At 39.1% G+C, this 15,000-nt stretch overlaps 1 protein-coding gene across 1 annotated transcript; it reads right to left on the bottom strand.

Annotated features, from left to right (window-relative positions):
* Nucleotides 1-4,074: 4,074 nt before the first annotated feature.
* Nucleotides 4,075-6,111, bottom strand: LOC125024563 (methionine-rich protein-like). Its single transcript, XM_047612365.1, has 2 exons — nucleotides 6,064-6,111; nucleotides 4,075-4,752 (listed from the first exon to the last, which is right to left on the bottom strand). Exons 1-2 carry the CDS (start codon nucleotides 6,067-6,069, stop codon nucleotides 4,144-4,146), a joined length of 615 nt encoding a protein of 204 aa, XP_047468321.1. The 5' UTR covers nucleotides 6,070-6,111; the 3' UTR covers nucleotides 4,075-4,143.
* Nucleotides 6,112-15,000: the final 8,889 nt, after the last annotated feature.

Below are 15,000 nucleotides of genomic sequence, written 5' to 3'. Positions count from 1 at the left end.
GACTGATTATTTAAATTTATTTGCTGCGTCATTAGCGGCGAATACCTTGTGGGATTAAACTAATAAAATGGGATGATAATTATCTATTTTACAACGTAAATAGTTATTTGCAAAATAATTTTTTTTTCTTTTCAAAAATGGATGACACTATATCTTGGAAATAGGTATATATGTATATATATATATGTATATATATGTGTGTGTGTGTGTGTGTGTGTGTGTGTGTGTATGTGTGTGTACATATATTCAGGTCTCTTGTTACAATTTTCTTACAGCTGAATTAATGACCCGTTATTTAATTCTCAAGTCGTGTAACTGTACCAACTGGTGGAAGGTGAAGTTACAATTATTTCAACAAAGAATACTGATTTCGTGGAAAACTCTATTATTTTGAACCAACACCAATTTACACACTTCATCCTACATATGATAGTATGGCCTACAATACTGCACATCCAACATACAACACTGGATCGTTTTTCTTCATTAAATAATAATACACAGCTGATAGACTTGCAAAAGAATTGAAGAGGGAGGCGGTTGATGTATAAGTGAAACAGTGAAAATCTTGCCGTTACTATATAAAAAGAAAAGAAAAAGTATTAAATGAAATATTATAAAATATTTACGTAGTCTACAGGGGAAACTTTAAAAACATCTTTGAATAATTGAGTCTCTTGTGTGTAACTCACTGCGAGATTCTTCCATTCGCATAAATGTCAAATACTCCTTGTACGTCATCATCATAAAAAAAAAAAAAAAATCACATACCAAGGCAATTATTTTAGTATTTTTAAGTTTTGTGCAGAGGGGTATGCTTAAATAATCAAATATTTTTAAAGGCTCTCTCAACAGTTCTTGTTATATATGAGAACCTTTATAATAGTGTCTCTCCTCCTTGGGTCAAGTGTGGAGCTTAATAGATTTTCCCATCAAGAGTACCCATTGTCTTCTAAAAAAAAAAAAAAAAAAAAAAAAAAAAAATTATGATCCCTAAACTGCATTTTTGAAGGGGGGGGGGGGGTAATACATGCATAGTATCCAGTGTTCTGCGAATAGAATGCTCTTGCAACAAAATCAGTGATTGGCTCCAATGCAAATCTTTTCACTAGTAACCAATACTAATTGTTAGAATTATTTTAAAAGGTTTGGAAACATTAAAATGCGTTGTCCAGTTATTGTTGGACTGTTTATCAAGCATAGCCAAGGTCTATATTCGTTTCCATAAATACTACACTTAGAAAGATCAAATATCATGTATCCATTATTTTCTATATTGCAGGAAAATGGAAAGCAATGAATGAACAACTCTTATTACCAATTTCATCTTCAATTTACAACTCTTAATGTGTATATTTGGAATGCTAAGATAAATTAGGATTTAACACATGACTGATGGGCTGACAATGTTGTTTGTGATTGTATATTGACCAACGCTACATAGTATAAAACACTGGACAGAATTTTAATATCTAAGTGAAGGAAAAATATAAAAAGTTCTAGATGCATTTTAATATATGCAATAGAATTAACATATGCTCCATGCGCCCGTCTCGATCAGTACCAGCAGTTTATTGGTAATTGAGCTGATATGATTCCTAATCAGGTGAGCCTCGGTTCTGAAGAGTTCCCACTGATTTCTTTGGTCCACAGCTGGTAAGTTTTTATCAGACTGTGGCTCCCAACAGTTGATGTTAGCCCAAAGATTTTCAATTGGTTTCATATCGTACCCTTAGCTAGGTAGCACAAGCAAAAGAATCTCATTTCTTTCACGGACACACTGACGCACCACTTGGGTCTGGGCAGCGGTCTTTGATGACGATTGGGGTTCCTGGAAAGAGGAAATTCCGGTTTCGGAGTGAGGGGGAGGAAAACGTCCTACAAAATCTCCATAGATTTTTCTGAAGTGAATCCTGGCGAGATCCCAGACGCTGTGGATGGACATCCAGCCCTAGTCGTTCCACTAATGACCTAAATAACTCAATCACGGTCGCTTGTATGCATTTATTCGACTTTACATACCTTGTAACATTTGTCCTCCATAAATGTATTTTTCCATGATTCGAGTGGCTGTTTATTACTCCGAAAATGCTCTCCATCTACAGACTGTTTCAAAGGCTTACACCAACTGATATCTCACTTATTGGAAAACTTGTTCCTGTTGGACCTATTCAATAGGATCTTTAGGGAAGGCACAGTGCCATCCACATGAAAAGTAGTTATAATCATTCTTATACCCAAAACCTGGCAAGGATGCTTCCATACTAGGGAATTACATACCAATTTCTCTCACCAACTGCATCTGCAAACTGATGGAGAAAATGGCAAACTCCAGGCTGACAAGGCTACTAGAAAAGGAAAACGTGCTGACCCCATATCAGTATGGGTTTAGAAAATTGAGATCAACCACAGATGTCCTTGTGAGGATGGGGATTGCTATACAAAATTCCTCTGTGCAGTGACGCATGTTAATAGTCTTCTTTGGCCTTGAAAAGGCTTACAAAACTATTTGGAAGCATGGCATACTCGTGAAGCTGTATGGCATTAGCTTAAGAGAAGCATTACCTACTTTCATACAGAGCTTCCTTGCTGATAGGAAGTTTATAGTTTGAGTGGGAAACAGCTTCTTGAACATGGAAGATCAGCTGGAAGGGGTCCCACAAGAGACTCTTCCATTACACTGGGACTACATGAATCCGATTTACAAAGAGACTACAAAAGAATTTCCTACATCCAAATCAGTCTTCAACCCCTTAGGGACCGATCCCATAGTAGGAGAATGAAGGGTCTTGTGGAAAATCTGAATTTGAATCTCTCTAAGGTGCTACTTGTTGGAACTCCCCAATATCTATCTTGGTCCAATCTAGTCAAGCCGTTTGGAATAGAGATGGGGGAGAGATCTGAAGCAGAAATCAGGGAGAGATTTCACTTCTAAGTATCAAGGATCATATGCAATATATACAGATAGTTCGAAATCTGAAAATGGTGTGGGCTTTGCAGCAGTGAGCAGTCTTTCTTCGGCAGCCTTGATCTTTACTGCAGAGTTAAATGCCACCCTTGCAGCAGGCAAAATGACTATAGATCTTATGAACCGTTCTGGTGTAATATATTACTTCTCTCGTAGTGCTTTGATAGCAATCAAGATCTTAGCCTCAGCACATCCAGTGTTGAGGGAGGTTCAAGATTGGCTTGCACCGATGTCATTATGTAAGATAAGTCTGTGTTTAATGTCAGGGCAGTTGCTGTCCATGGTAATGAACGAGCTGATCAAAGGGCCAGGACAGCTGCTGCTCAGCCCTGAAATACTAATTTTCCCCTCCAACACCCCCTTCAAATCCATTTAATTAATCAGTCAACCAGCATCAGCGGTCTTCTCGATAATTGGAGGGAACAATGGAGGCATACCTCTAGAAACAAACTACGAGAGATTAGAGATGATCTTGGGAGTTAGATGACCAGTGTCCATCCCAACCGACAAGTAGAAGTTGTGTTAACAAGGCTGAGAAGCAGGCACACAAGACTGACACATGACGCGATGTTGGCCAAAAGTTAAGCATGTTGTGAGGGATTCCAAGAGCCATTAATGGTTGCACATGTGGACCATTGACGTATATACTTGTCTCCTCCATATACACTGAAAACTGTATTAGGGGAGGATTGTGACATAAAAGGTTTTGTTTCCAGAGAATAAGATGTCATTAACCATAGCAATATCTGCATTTCTGTTCAATTTTGCACATTTTTTACTTGTATTAAAATTCTGTATAAATTTTTACATCATATATGACTAGAAATCAATGATTAACTCCAATCAATGCCAAAATATTGGCCCTAGTATAACATTCATATGATCTGCGGTAATGGTTCCAAGATAAGTAAGTAAATAATAGGAATTAGGTAAAATTACAAGAAAATACTAGTCCAATTCACATTAAGTAATCGAAAATAATGACAGGAAAGATAGGTAAACCAAAGCAACTGAAAGAGTTCAAGTTGTGTGAATGAGTAAGCCAAAATAGGGGAATGAGACCACAATGATGAGTGAGTGTGGACATTCATTAAATTAAATCAAGATTTTAGAAAAAAAAACATTTATTAATCATGGGCACTACATGAATCAATATGTATGTTGAATTTTCCTTTTCAACCGAATTGGTTATAGAAGGAAGGCGGCTTGCACACGTGTTCTCCCAAACACCTGTCGAAGCAGCACTTGTCAACACCGCCGCACTTGTAGTCGCTGGAGCAGGTTACTGGTGCTTGTCCACCGAAACGTACCGGTGGACAGCTGGGACGGACTTGTGGGCAGTTAAGTGCCTTGGTGCCCACGGGCGCCTCAGGTTCAAATGCCGTTTCACAGCAGTAAGTTTGCTGTTCTGGAGTTCGGCACCAGCGCCTACAGGTGGCGGGTGGGGCTGTGGCGCTAGGGAAACCGCCAGGGAACCCTCCGGGGAAACCGCCAGGTTGCCCTCCGGGGAAACCGCCAGGGAAACCGCCAGGTTGCCCTCCGGGGAAGCCGCCAGGGAAACCACCAGGTTGCCCTCCGGGGAAGCCGCCAGGGAAACCGCCAGGTCGCCCTCCAGGGAAACCGCCAGGGTTCACTCCGGGGAAACCACCAGGAAAGCCTCCGGAAACTCCGCCATGTAAACCTCCGCCAAATCCTCCTTGAAGGAATCTCTTGTCTCCCTGTTTATTTCCCTTGTCATTGGCTGACACCACCGCCAGGGCACAGCACAGAATAAGCCCGAGACCCTGCAAATCAGAAGATTACGTAAACAGAGAGTTGATGCCCCTAAAGTTTAGGGAAAGGGCGGGTGACTGTCAGACAAGGCTTCGCAAGGTGCTCAGAAAAACAGAATAACCTTTAACTTCATGCAAACTACATTTGTGGCAGGCGATCCTTTGTTGGTATTTATGCTAGATTCATGAGCTTTGAACTATATACTAATCTGAAATAGATAAAGTTCTGTTTTTTATGAAATGAGTAATATAAACAAAGGAAAAACATCGAAATTCTTCATTTTCATACAAAGGGCATAATTTATATTTAAAATGGACAAAGGTTGTAAAATATCTATTTACAGAAATGGGACGGTATTCCCGAAAGGAATATGCCTATGACAGAAACAAAGTACTTGACTCATTTTTTTCTCTCACTTCACGAAAATATTAAATTGTTTGTACAAGAAGTTTAAGACAGGTCTAAAGATGTCATAATATAAAGAGGCATCAACAACAATAATGCAATGCCACTTTCTTAGTTACAAACAGACGTTAATTGAGCTCTTTCCTCTATGTTCAATTGCAGTTTCCTCTCCGATAAAGACACGTGATGTTGCGCGCCTTCACAAACTGACGACAAACTGAGCGGGTTCCTCGTAAACATAAAACAGATATTAGATGTACGATATTATACGCATTATATAATTACGTTTCATTGAAATATTGATTTTTATTTCATTATGACTATTGATTATTATCATAGCGTCTTTTAACATACAGATATTAGTTATAGTTGAGTGTTTACTTTGAAATATGGCAACATAACGAGTCAGAGACGAAATGGTTAAGGACAGTCTTTGGACCGAGTCACAGATAACTTCTACAATCTTGGAGCCAAAAATTGCCATGAGTTCTTTAAACTCAAAGATTTTTCTTTGAGCTTTCGTGAATACCGCCCCTGGCTCTTTTAACGAGTTTACTTAAGAGCAACATCATAAATATAGATTCTGAAGTCTTTATAGACAAGACTTTTCTTCTTGTTAAAAAATGATAATTCAGAATATGCCATATAAGCTGAGAGTGAAGCTCTGTGGTACGTTAAGCATACTTATATGGGTATCTCATATAACATGAAAAATGCTAAGCTAAACCTTTGGATATAAATTCTACTATTGAAGTAACATCTTGAGAACATTCATATGCTGGCATTCACTATAGATAAAACCAAACAGAAGAAAATGCACCCGATCCTCTTTCTCTTTTTAAAAAATCTGCACTATATCAACCACAATCACGCCACAGCCACCACTGTCTGTCTCGAAGCACCAAGAAAACACTCACCTTCATGTTGTATGCAAGGGATGTTCGTGTGGTCTGAGAGCTGCGAACTTCCTTATATACCCGGCCGCGCGGTTTGGCTCCTCCCCCTCCCCCCCAACTTCGCAGGCAAAACCCGATTGCTATGGGGTTTTCCACTACCTGTTACTGCCTCGAACACTGGTTGCGGTTTTGCAACAGTAATTCTGACGTTATGTTTTCCTTTTTTTTCTTCCTGTTCTCTTTTTTTTCTTTTTTTCAATGGAAACATTTAAGTGATTTATAATGGAGAGAAAGAACGATGGAGAAGTGATGAGGAAGAGAGAGAAAAAGAGAGATAAGTGAAACAGAAGAGACAACGGAATGAGAGAAGACAAGGGCAAAGCGAGGAAAGAAGATGAAGAGGGAGATAGAGTGAAGGAAAATGACAAAGGAAAGATTTTAACATTTCCACTTTTCTTTCCGGTTCGTTCTCTCTCTCCTTTGTTAACTCAGGACTATTCTTGCTAAAGTCATTCATTATTTTTTGTGCAATAATCATTCTTATATACATTTTTTTTTCTATTTTTAGATACCACTATAATGAAAGAAGGTCAAAAGGTTAAACTAACGAAAAAAATATGTCTACCTCATTCTCTAAATCACTTAACTTTATTCTGATACTTGTCTTTACTTACTTATCTGGGCTTACTCACTTACACTGGTTTACTCACTTACCCATATTGATTAACTTTCTTGTTGCTTATTCATACCGGTTAACTCACTCAAATTGGTTTACTCACTTGCTCATATCGGGTTTACTCACTTATATTGGTTTACTCATTAATTCATATTGGTTTACTTCCTTACTCACATCGTTTTACTCACTTGCTCATATCAATTTACTCATATAGGATTATTTCCTTACTCATATCATTTTACTCACTTGCTCATATCGACTTACTCATATAGGTTTATTTCCTTACTCGTATCGTTTTACTCACATAGGTTTACTCACTCATACTGGCTTTGTTGCTTATTCATATCGGTTACTCACTCAAATCGGTTTACTTACCCGCATGTATTGGTTGGCTCACCCACTTTTGATTTACCCACTTATTCATCTTGTCAGCTTATCTTGGCTTACGCACTCATCCTGGTTTCCTCGCTTTTACTCACTTACTCATCTAGTTTTACTTACCAGTTGCTCCTGGTTCGCTTATGCACTTTGGTTTATTACATGTGTGTTGCTCAGTCATCGGCTCTGTTTCAGTCCTCATTTTATTTGATTTTATCTTTATTTTATTAATTTGCTATTTATTTATTCTTTATTGCATTTAGTCCTTTCTTTATTCTTTCTTTATTTTATTTAGTCTTTGCTTTATTCATTCTCTATTATTTTTATTCTGTACTTTATTCTCTCTTTATCATATTTATTTTTTACTTTGTCCGCTCTCTATTTTAACAATTATTTACTTTATTCACTCTATTTTAATCATTTTTTTACTTTATTCACTCTTTTTATTATATATTCTTTACTTTATTCATTTTTTTATTCACTCGTTTCCTTGCATAATCCTGTTTTTTCATTCCTCGATCTCTTACCCTCATATCATTTTTTTTTTCTTTTTTTTACTTATTCTATCTCAGTTCTATTTAATTTCTCCGTGTCTGTATTCACTCGTTTTATTTTTGTTGTTGTATCTCTCCGTGAATTAATAATATGGTATTTTATGGAAAGTAAAGGATGACATTCATTTGTTCCTTCGAAAGATAAATTATGACTGGGTGAAATGCCTGAGTCACTTACGGTCCAGTTACATGAAATTTAATCAACTGGCAGAGAATAGCCGTAGATTTTCTGCAGTTTAGTGTAAATGGCATCGCATACGCTTTTCAGTGGAATTCAAAATTAGATGAATACTGTGATCTCCTTCTCAGAATCATAATGTTTACCGCCAGTGAAGTCATGTGGACGCCCTTCACATTCTGGCCTTGTTCCTTGTCCCGCCGCTCTCAGTCTCTCTCTTTATCTCTTTTTATTTCTGTTATTCTCTCTCTCACACTCTCTCTCGTTCTCTGTCTGTCTGTCGTTCTCTCTCTCTCTTTCTCTTGTCTTCTCTCTCTGCCTGTCTGTTGTTCTCTCTCTTTCTCTCTCTGTGAATGCTGTTACATACAAATTGCTCCACATGTGCTCAGCCGGCAAGGAGTCTATCAGTAGCCTTAGTGACCGATCCTGATTTTTCCATTCCTTGAATTGGCGGGAAAATGTGTTTTTCTTATTAATACAACTGATATCGATACTGTTATTATTGTTATTGATGTTATGATTATTATTATTGTCATTAACATCTCGATAACATTGCGTCGAGTCGGAGGGGAGGTACTCCTGACTCACCCTCAAGACGCTCGATCCGAGTACATTTTAGGTCTCCAAGACACACACGCAAACAAGCATTCTGCACAGCATCCAAACCTTTCAAACTTGTTTTCGATGCCGAGCCATACACGATTGACCCATAATCTACTTTAGACCTAATCAGGGCTTTATATATTAGCAAAGACTTTCTATCAGCTCCCCATTTATTACCAGAAATGCACTTTAATAAATTTAGTTCACTATGACATTTATTCTTTAACTGACATATGTGGTCTTTCCAATTACGTCTACGATCAAAGAGTTGACCAAGAAATCTAGCAGAATTTTGAGTAGGTATTGGGTGATTGTCTATCCTGAACTTCGGCTTCCTCCTATGTGAAAAAAATACCCCAGTACTCTTTCTTGTGGAAAATGTAAAACCCCACTGCAGGCCCCAGTTATGATATCATATCCAGTGCCAGTTAGATTTGCCGAGAATTCTGCATTACAGCTGGAATGCCATAATGCACAAGCATCAGCATGCAGTGAATATTTAAGATTCCGAGGGGAGTTGGTAAGATGTCATTTATCATACATAGAAATAATGTTGGTAAAAAGACACTTCCTTGTGGGACCCCGTTTGCCTGGACAAAAATGTCCGAAAAAGTGACATGTCAGAAAACAATTTGACAGCAAATGTTCTGTCAGAAATGAAATTTTGAATAAAACAAGGCAAGTTTCCATGTATTCCAAAAGCATAAAGTTTTCTGAGTAGGCCATATCGCCATGTCATGTCGTACGCTTTTTCTATATCTAAATATACTGAAATCAAATAATCTTTTTTTTTTGGTATCTGCGGAAGCCGCACTGCTTGTCAACTAGTAAATTACTGGAATTTAAGAAATGCAATAGCCTACTGTTAACAATTCGTTCCATGACCTTGCATAAGCAACTTGTCAACGCAATTGAGCAGTAGGAGATATCAGATCTGGGATTTCCCTCTCCTTTCAATATGGGAATGATGTGGCCGAAGTGTCATGAGTTTGGAAAAGTGTGGTTTTTCCAAATTTCATTATATATTTCTAGCAACTTAACCATGGCATCATGATTAAGATGCTTTATCATCTCATATCGAATCTCATCTGCGCCTGGGGATATTCCTCTACAGGCTTCTAGGGCTCGGACAAGTTCATCCATTGTTAGATCTGTATTGTAATCAACGTCATCTCCTGTGGCAAAGTGAATAGGCTACAGCTCAGCCGCTTCCTTGATGGGCAGGAATGCGGGATGGTAATTGTCTGAGCTGCTAGTATGAGAGAACTGCCTGGCGAGTACATGAATGATGTTTTTAATTTTGAAAGATTTTTTGTCTTATTTATTTTATTGACAGTGGACCAAACCTCTGATATTTTTGTATTGTTATTTATTGTAGAGACAAAGCTAAGCCAGGAGACTCTTCTTGCTTGTCTTATTATTCTATGAGCCCTAGCTCTTACTTGTTTATAATTGCAAAAGTTCTTGTTATTAATGTTATTTTTGAAAAGCCTGTAGGCCCTATTAAGGATAAGTCAGATATGCGAAGCTGAGCCTCGCCCAGGCTATGCCCATGAGGGGAACCCAGCCTGTGTCGACTACTGCCGACTCGCTAACGTGTGTCAGCTGTTGCTGACTCGAATGAGCTTAATCCTTACCCGCCGTGATGCCTAGTGGGGAAGCTCGTTCTGAAGGAACAGATACATAAAATCGCTTAAACTTAAAGAAAGGAATGGGGTATCTCTGGCTGGTGCTGGCCAATGTAAAACTTGGTAAACCCTGTGTTAACTTAAATGCCTACGTCCAGCAATGTCCTAACTGGCATGTAAAAATGGCTCAAACACAACCTTATTCTTGCTGCTCCAGCAACGCCACAGTATAGGGTAATCCAGAGGCGTACACTTAAACACCGAGTCCAGAGACAACTCCCTTGCGGGTTTATTTCGCAGGTGTATTTATACAGAAGGTAGGCCACGTCACTGTGGCAACAGTTATTTAAACAGAATAAAAAGTATATATATAGAGTACATTATAAAACTATAGGAAATATTAACAATAGACAATAGTAAACAGATAAAGCAACCAGGAACATTAGAAAGATTAACAGAACGTTAAAAACACAGTAAGTAAGAAAAATAAAACGATACACTTGATTAGTAAAATAAAATTCCTAACACGGTGAAAGTCATCCATGATACATTCCCTATCCCGAGTATCCCTGTGAGCCTCCATTGATAAGTAAAAAAGCAATTAAGGTGGTGACGTGGCAGGTTTTACATATATAAGAAAAAATAATAAAAAAAAGTCATAAAACAGTTATCCAAGACTAATGAAAATGATTAATGATAAAACTAAGGATTTAAGGAAGTTTTAAAAGGATAAATAAAAACAAGATAACGTAAAATGAAAATAGTAGAATCAAGGGGAGGGGTGCGGTACTAAAACGAATTATAAAAACGTTGAAATCATTAAGAATTAAAATTAGATGCATAAGAGTATGAACAAAGAAAACACTTAGATCCCCATCTACCCTTAAAATACTGCGTATAATAAAATGAAACGATAAAAACACGTAAAATAAGTCACCTCACTGATTCGAAGCATTGAAGCTCAGAGAGGAAAACTCAGGAAATTACAGTTATAAGTTTTATTTATACAATTTTAATCAAATACAGGGTTTGGCAGTAACAATGTATCCGTGTGGTGTGGGAAGGAATCATCTCCAGCGTGTTTGAGCGCCACCCGCTGGATTACCCAAGTTCGGGATTCAGGATTCGGGAGCAGGTATCAAGGGTGTCGAGGGGATGGGTAGGGGATTGGGGGTAGGTGCAAGGACGAAAGCTTAAGGAAAAGGACGAGAAGGGGAGAAATTAAAACTAGCCGAGAGATGGAAATGAAGGAAATGAGTAAGAGGTCAACGGAGGAATAAAAAAGAAAGCGAAGAGATTAGTATGGGAGAAGAGAATGATACAGAAAAACGTCAGGGACGAGGTGTGTTAATTGCGTTTCTTGGAGAACTATAATATCGGGAGCATAGGACGAGGCTAAAAGTTTAACTTCATTTACTTTAGATCTAAGACTTCGACAGATCCATTGTATAATGGAAGATTACGTTTTATGGGGTTTAGAAGTGCCTTGTCTGCCAGTTTTAATTTTCTTTTTTATGGGAGGGAGGCGCCTCCTCTCCCTCGCTTCCCAGGGACCTCCCTCGGGATGGTTTGGAGACAGAAACCTCCACGTCCCGCATCTCCTGGCGAGGGAGACGACTGACAGATTGCGATCTGCTTCTCTCTCGAGACACCGATCGCGAGCCAGACGAAGTCCTCACAGGAGTAGCCCGGACGGGGAGGTGCGCTCCGGACTGTGATTCAGTATCAGCCTCCTTAGGATGTTTATGCTGGGTTGATGAAGCCATTTGATCGACCAATTTAGTCAGTTGATATACTTTAATGTTTAATTCTTTAACGGTTTCTTTCAGTTTAGCAATTTCTTTATCCTTAGCTGCAAGCTGTTGACTGACAATGTTTGCACTAAGGGTGATGTTAGTTACTGCTGCAGCATAGGAAGTATTGGGTTTGTGTGTCAAACTTTCCACTCTCCTCTTAGCTTTAATATAACTAACTTCCTATTTTCTCATACATGCTAATGTCTCAGTCTCCTTCTTCAGGCTGCTGCACTCAGCAGACCCTGACTGATGGGGACCTCCACAGTTAGCACATTTGGAAATCTGACTAGTACATGTGATGGTGTCAGGAGCTTCAGCCCAAATTGATTTGAGTCTTTATCAATACATCTTAATGAGGTGTGTCCGATTTTTTGGCATCTATTACAATGCATAGGCTTATGGATGTCAGGTCTTACTTGGACACGTTCGTATCCGAAATTGACATACTTAGGGATTTTATTCAAAGCAAAGGTAAAAAAACATTCCAGTTTTCGTTCGCACATTTTATTAATAGTAGATCACTGACAGTATATGGCACAGAAGCAGAGACTCATTTGGGAGGTGGCAGCTTAGACTATGTATTTGGCAAAAATTTGGTTCATGGTAATGTCTGTACTTCACTGGTGCGAGAGTTAGTTAGTGACCACTTTGCAATACGAACAGATTATACTGTAGACAGCAATTCAGCCACTAGATCACCTAGGCTCCGAATAATTATTCCACCGGGCCTGGAGCATCACTTCAAGGCACGGGTCTATGACTGGTATAACACCTATGAAGTAACAGCTGTTGAGAAATTTTCTCAGGATCTAATCAAAGTTGTCACTGACTACTATGACACATGGGGCTGTTCACGAAAACTCTCAAAGAAAAAGAGGCCCCAGACCTCCCATGCACCGAGGTGGATCAATGACCCAATTCTGGCAAAGGAATATAAACAGGTTCAGGAGCTTGCTAATTGTTATAAAGATAATAAGACGACAGATAATCTTCTGCAGTTTATGAAAGCCACCAAGGAATTCAGAGAATTAAAAACTCAGATTCGTAGTAAATACTGGGAACAATTCCTGCAAAGTATCAATAGTCAAACTTCTATAGCTGATGTATGGAGAAAAATTAATAGACTGACAGGTAAAGCCCTCACAACACCGCAGTTCCACAGTCCACAGGAACAGGCCAATATGCTGCTACAGCAGTGGGCAGGAAATTCTCAAGTACACTCACTTCCACAAGGGATAAAAAATCAGCTCAACAAGTCGAAAATAGATAGAAATTTCAATATAGCAATAGCATGTGCTGCTATTGACCCCTCCGACTTTGTCGAAATAACCGAGTGGGAACTGAGCATTGCCCTTCTGAAAGGTAAGGCAACCGCCCCTGGCGAGGACGGCATTACTTACAGCGTCCTTCGCCACATTGCTCAGGTACCAGGCAACCCACTTTTACATCTGTATATACTCAGCCTATCACAAGGAATCCTCCCAAGCTCCTGGACTAAAAGCTTAATCATTCCTATACCCAAACCCAATACTGATGAATACAGACCCATTTCCTTGACCCCCTGTCTGTGCAAAGTACTTGAGAGAATAATTCTGAACAGGCTCATGTATCGCATAAATGCTAAGTTATCCCCCAGACTGTATGGATTTCTCCCAGGGCGTAGCAGTCAGCACTGTTTTGCAGAGTACTTAACAAACTCAAACCCAGGCATGCAAACCGTATTTCTTGATCTTAAATCTGCTTTTGATATTGCAAACAGGGAAATTATCCTTGAACAACTAGCTAGCTTTGGTATTCAGGGAAAACTGTTAACATGGATTCAAATGTATCTGTCGAATCGATCGGCTCAGATTCTCTTCAGGCGCATTAAGAGTACTCATACAAAAGTATTTGAACTCGGCACACCTCAGGGAGGCGTACTTAGTCCTATGCTATTTAATATGCTAATGCATAGATTACTGGGCGATATACCACTTGCAGGCAATGACTCCATTATTTGCTATGCCGATGACATTTGTATTAAATCCTCATCCGAGGAGAGAATGCAAGAGATCCTAGATGTACTTTCTGCAAGGGCTACTGAGTGTGGCTTGATAATTTCATCTGAAAAAAACAAAAGCACTTAACCCACAGACAATCCCTCTGCCAAGGTTTCATATAAATGACGTTGAGCTAGATCTCTGCCATCAATACAAATACCTTGGGGTGATTGTTAATGATTCAGAGTTCATTAGAAACCTGAAGAAAAGGCTGTGGGAGCGGCTGAAGCCACTTAAGACACTTGTCGGCAAAGACCATGGTATTAATGTCAATATTGCGAGAATCTTTTACTTATCATACATAAGGTCGGTCATAGATTACCATGCGTTACACCTAGTATTGTTCAAGGAATCAGAGTTGACTAGTCTAGAAAGTGTACAAAATGAAGCCATGAGGATCATTCTTGGTGCCCCTAGAACAACAAGGATTGTGAATATGAGAACAGACCTTAATTTGCCTTCTGTTTATGAAAGAATATTATACAAAAATACCACATTTAGTGTCAAATCAATTAGAGAACCCCTCCATTGTACAGAGTTCCAAAGACAACTAAAACACAGAATAGAAGAGCTAACTTTGAATAACAACACCGATTCATACTCAAATCCATGGTTACAAGTGACGTGTAAACACTTAGCTCAGCTGAACATACCCATAACTAAGACCCTACATGGACGTTCTGTACCACCGTGGAAAATGTCGGACCTAAGTGTATATTATACGACTGCCCCCAAAAAAGACAGTGTCCCCCCTGCTATACTTAAACAGTATGCACTTGCAAGTATAAATGAGCATCTAGACACTCTTTCCAATGCATATGACTGCTACACTGACGGATCCTTGCAGCCTGGGAGCAGAGCAGGATGCGCTTTTGTTGTATATAAAAACAATATTTTGCAGCACCAGGATTGTAGGAGGGTTCATGACTGGGCTAGCACTATGCAAACCGAGTTGGCAGGAATACTCATGGCCACCGAATTTCTATTGAACCAAGGCTCAGGGGTCATTTTCTGCGATTCACAGAGTGCTCTCCCGACTCTGAACACTCAAGACAAAGGTGCGGGAAATATTGCAAATGACATCAGGATAAACGTGTATCGTGCAA

This window comes from Penaeus chinensis, chromosome 43 (genome assembly GCF_019202785.1).
Source record: "Penaeus chinensis breed Huanghai No. 1 chromosome 43, ASM1920278v2, whole genome shotgun sequence".
Classification (NCBI taxonomy): domain Eukaryota; kingdom Metazoa; phylum Arthropoda; class Malacostraca; order Decapoda; family Penaeidae; genus Penaeus; species Penaeus chinensis.
This window is presented reverse-complemented; position numbering and strand designations above follow the sequence as displayed.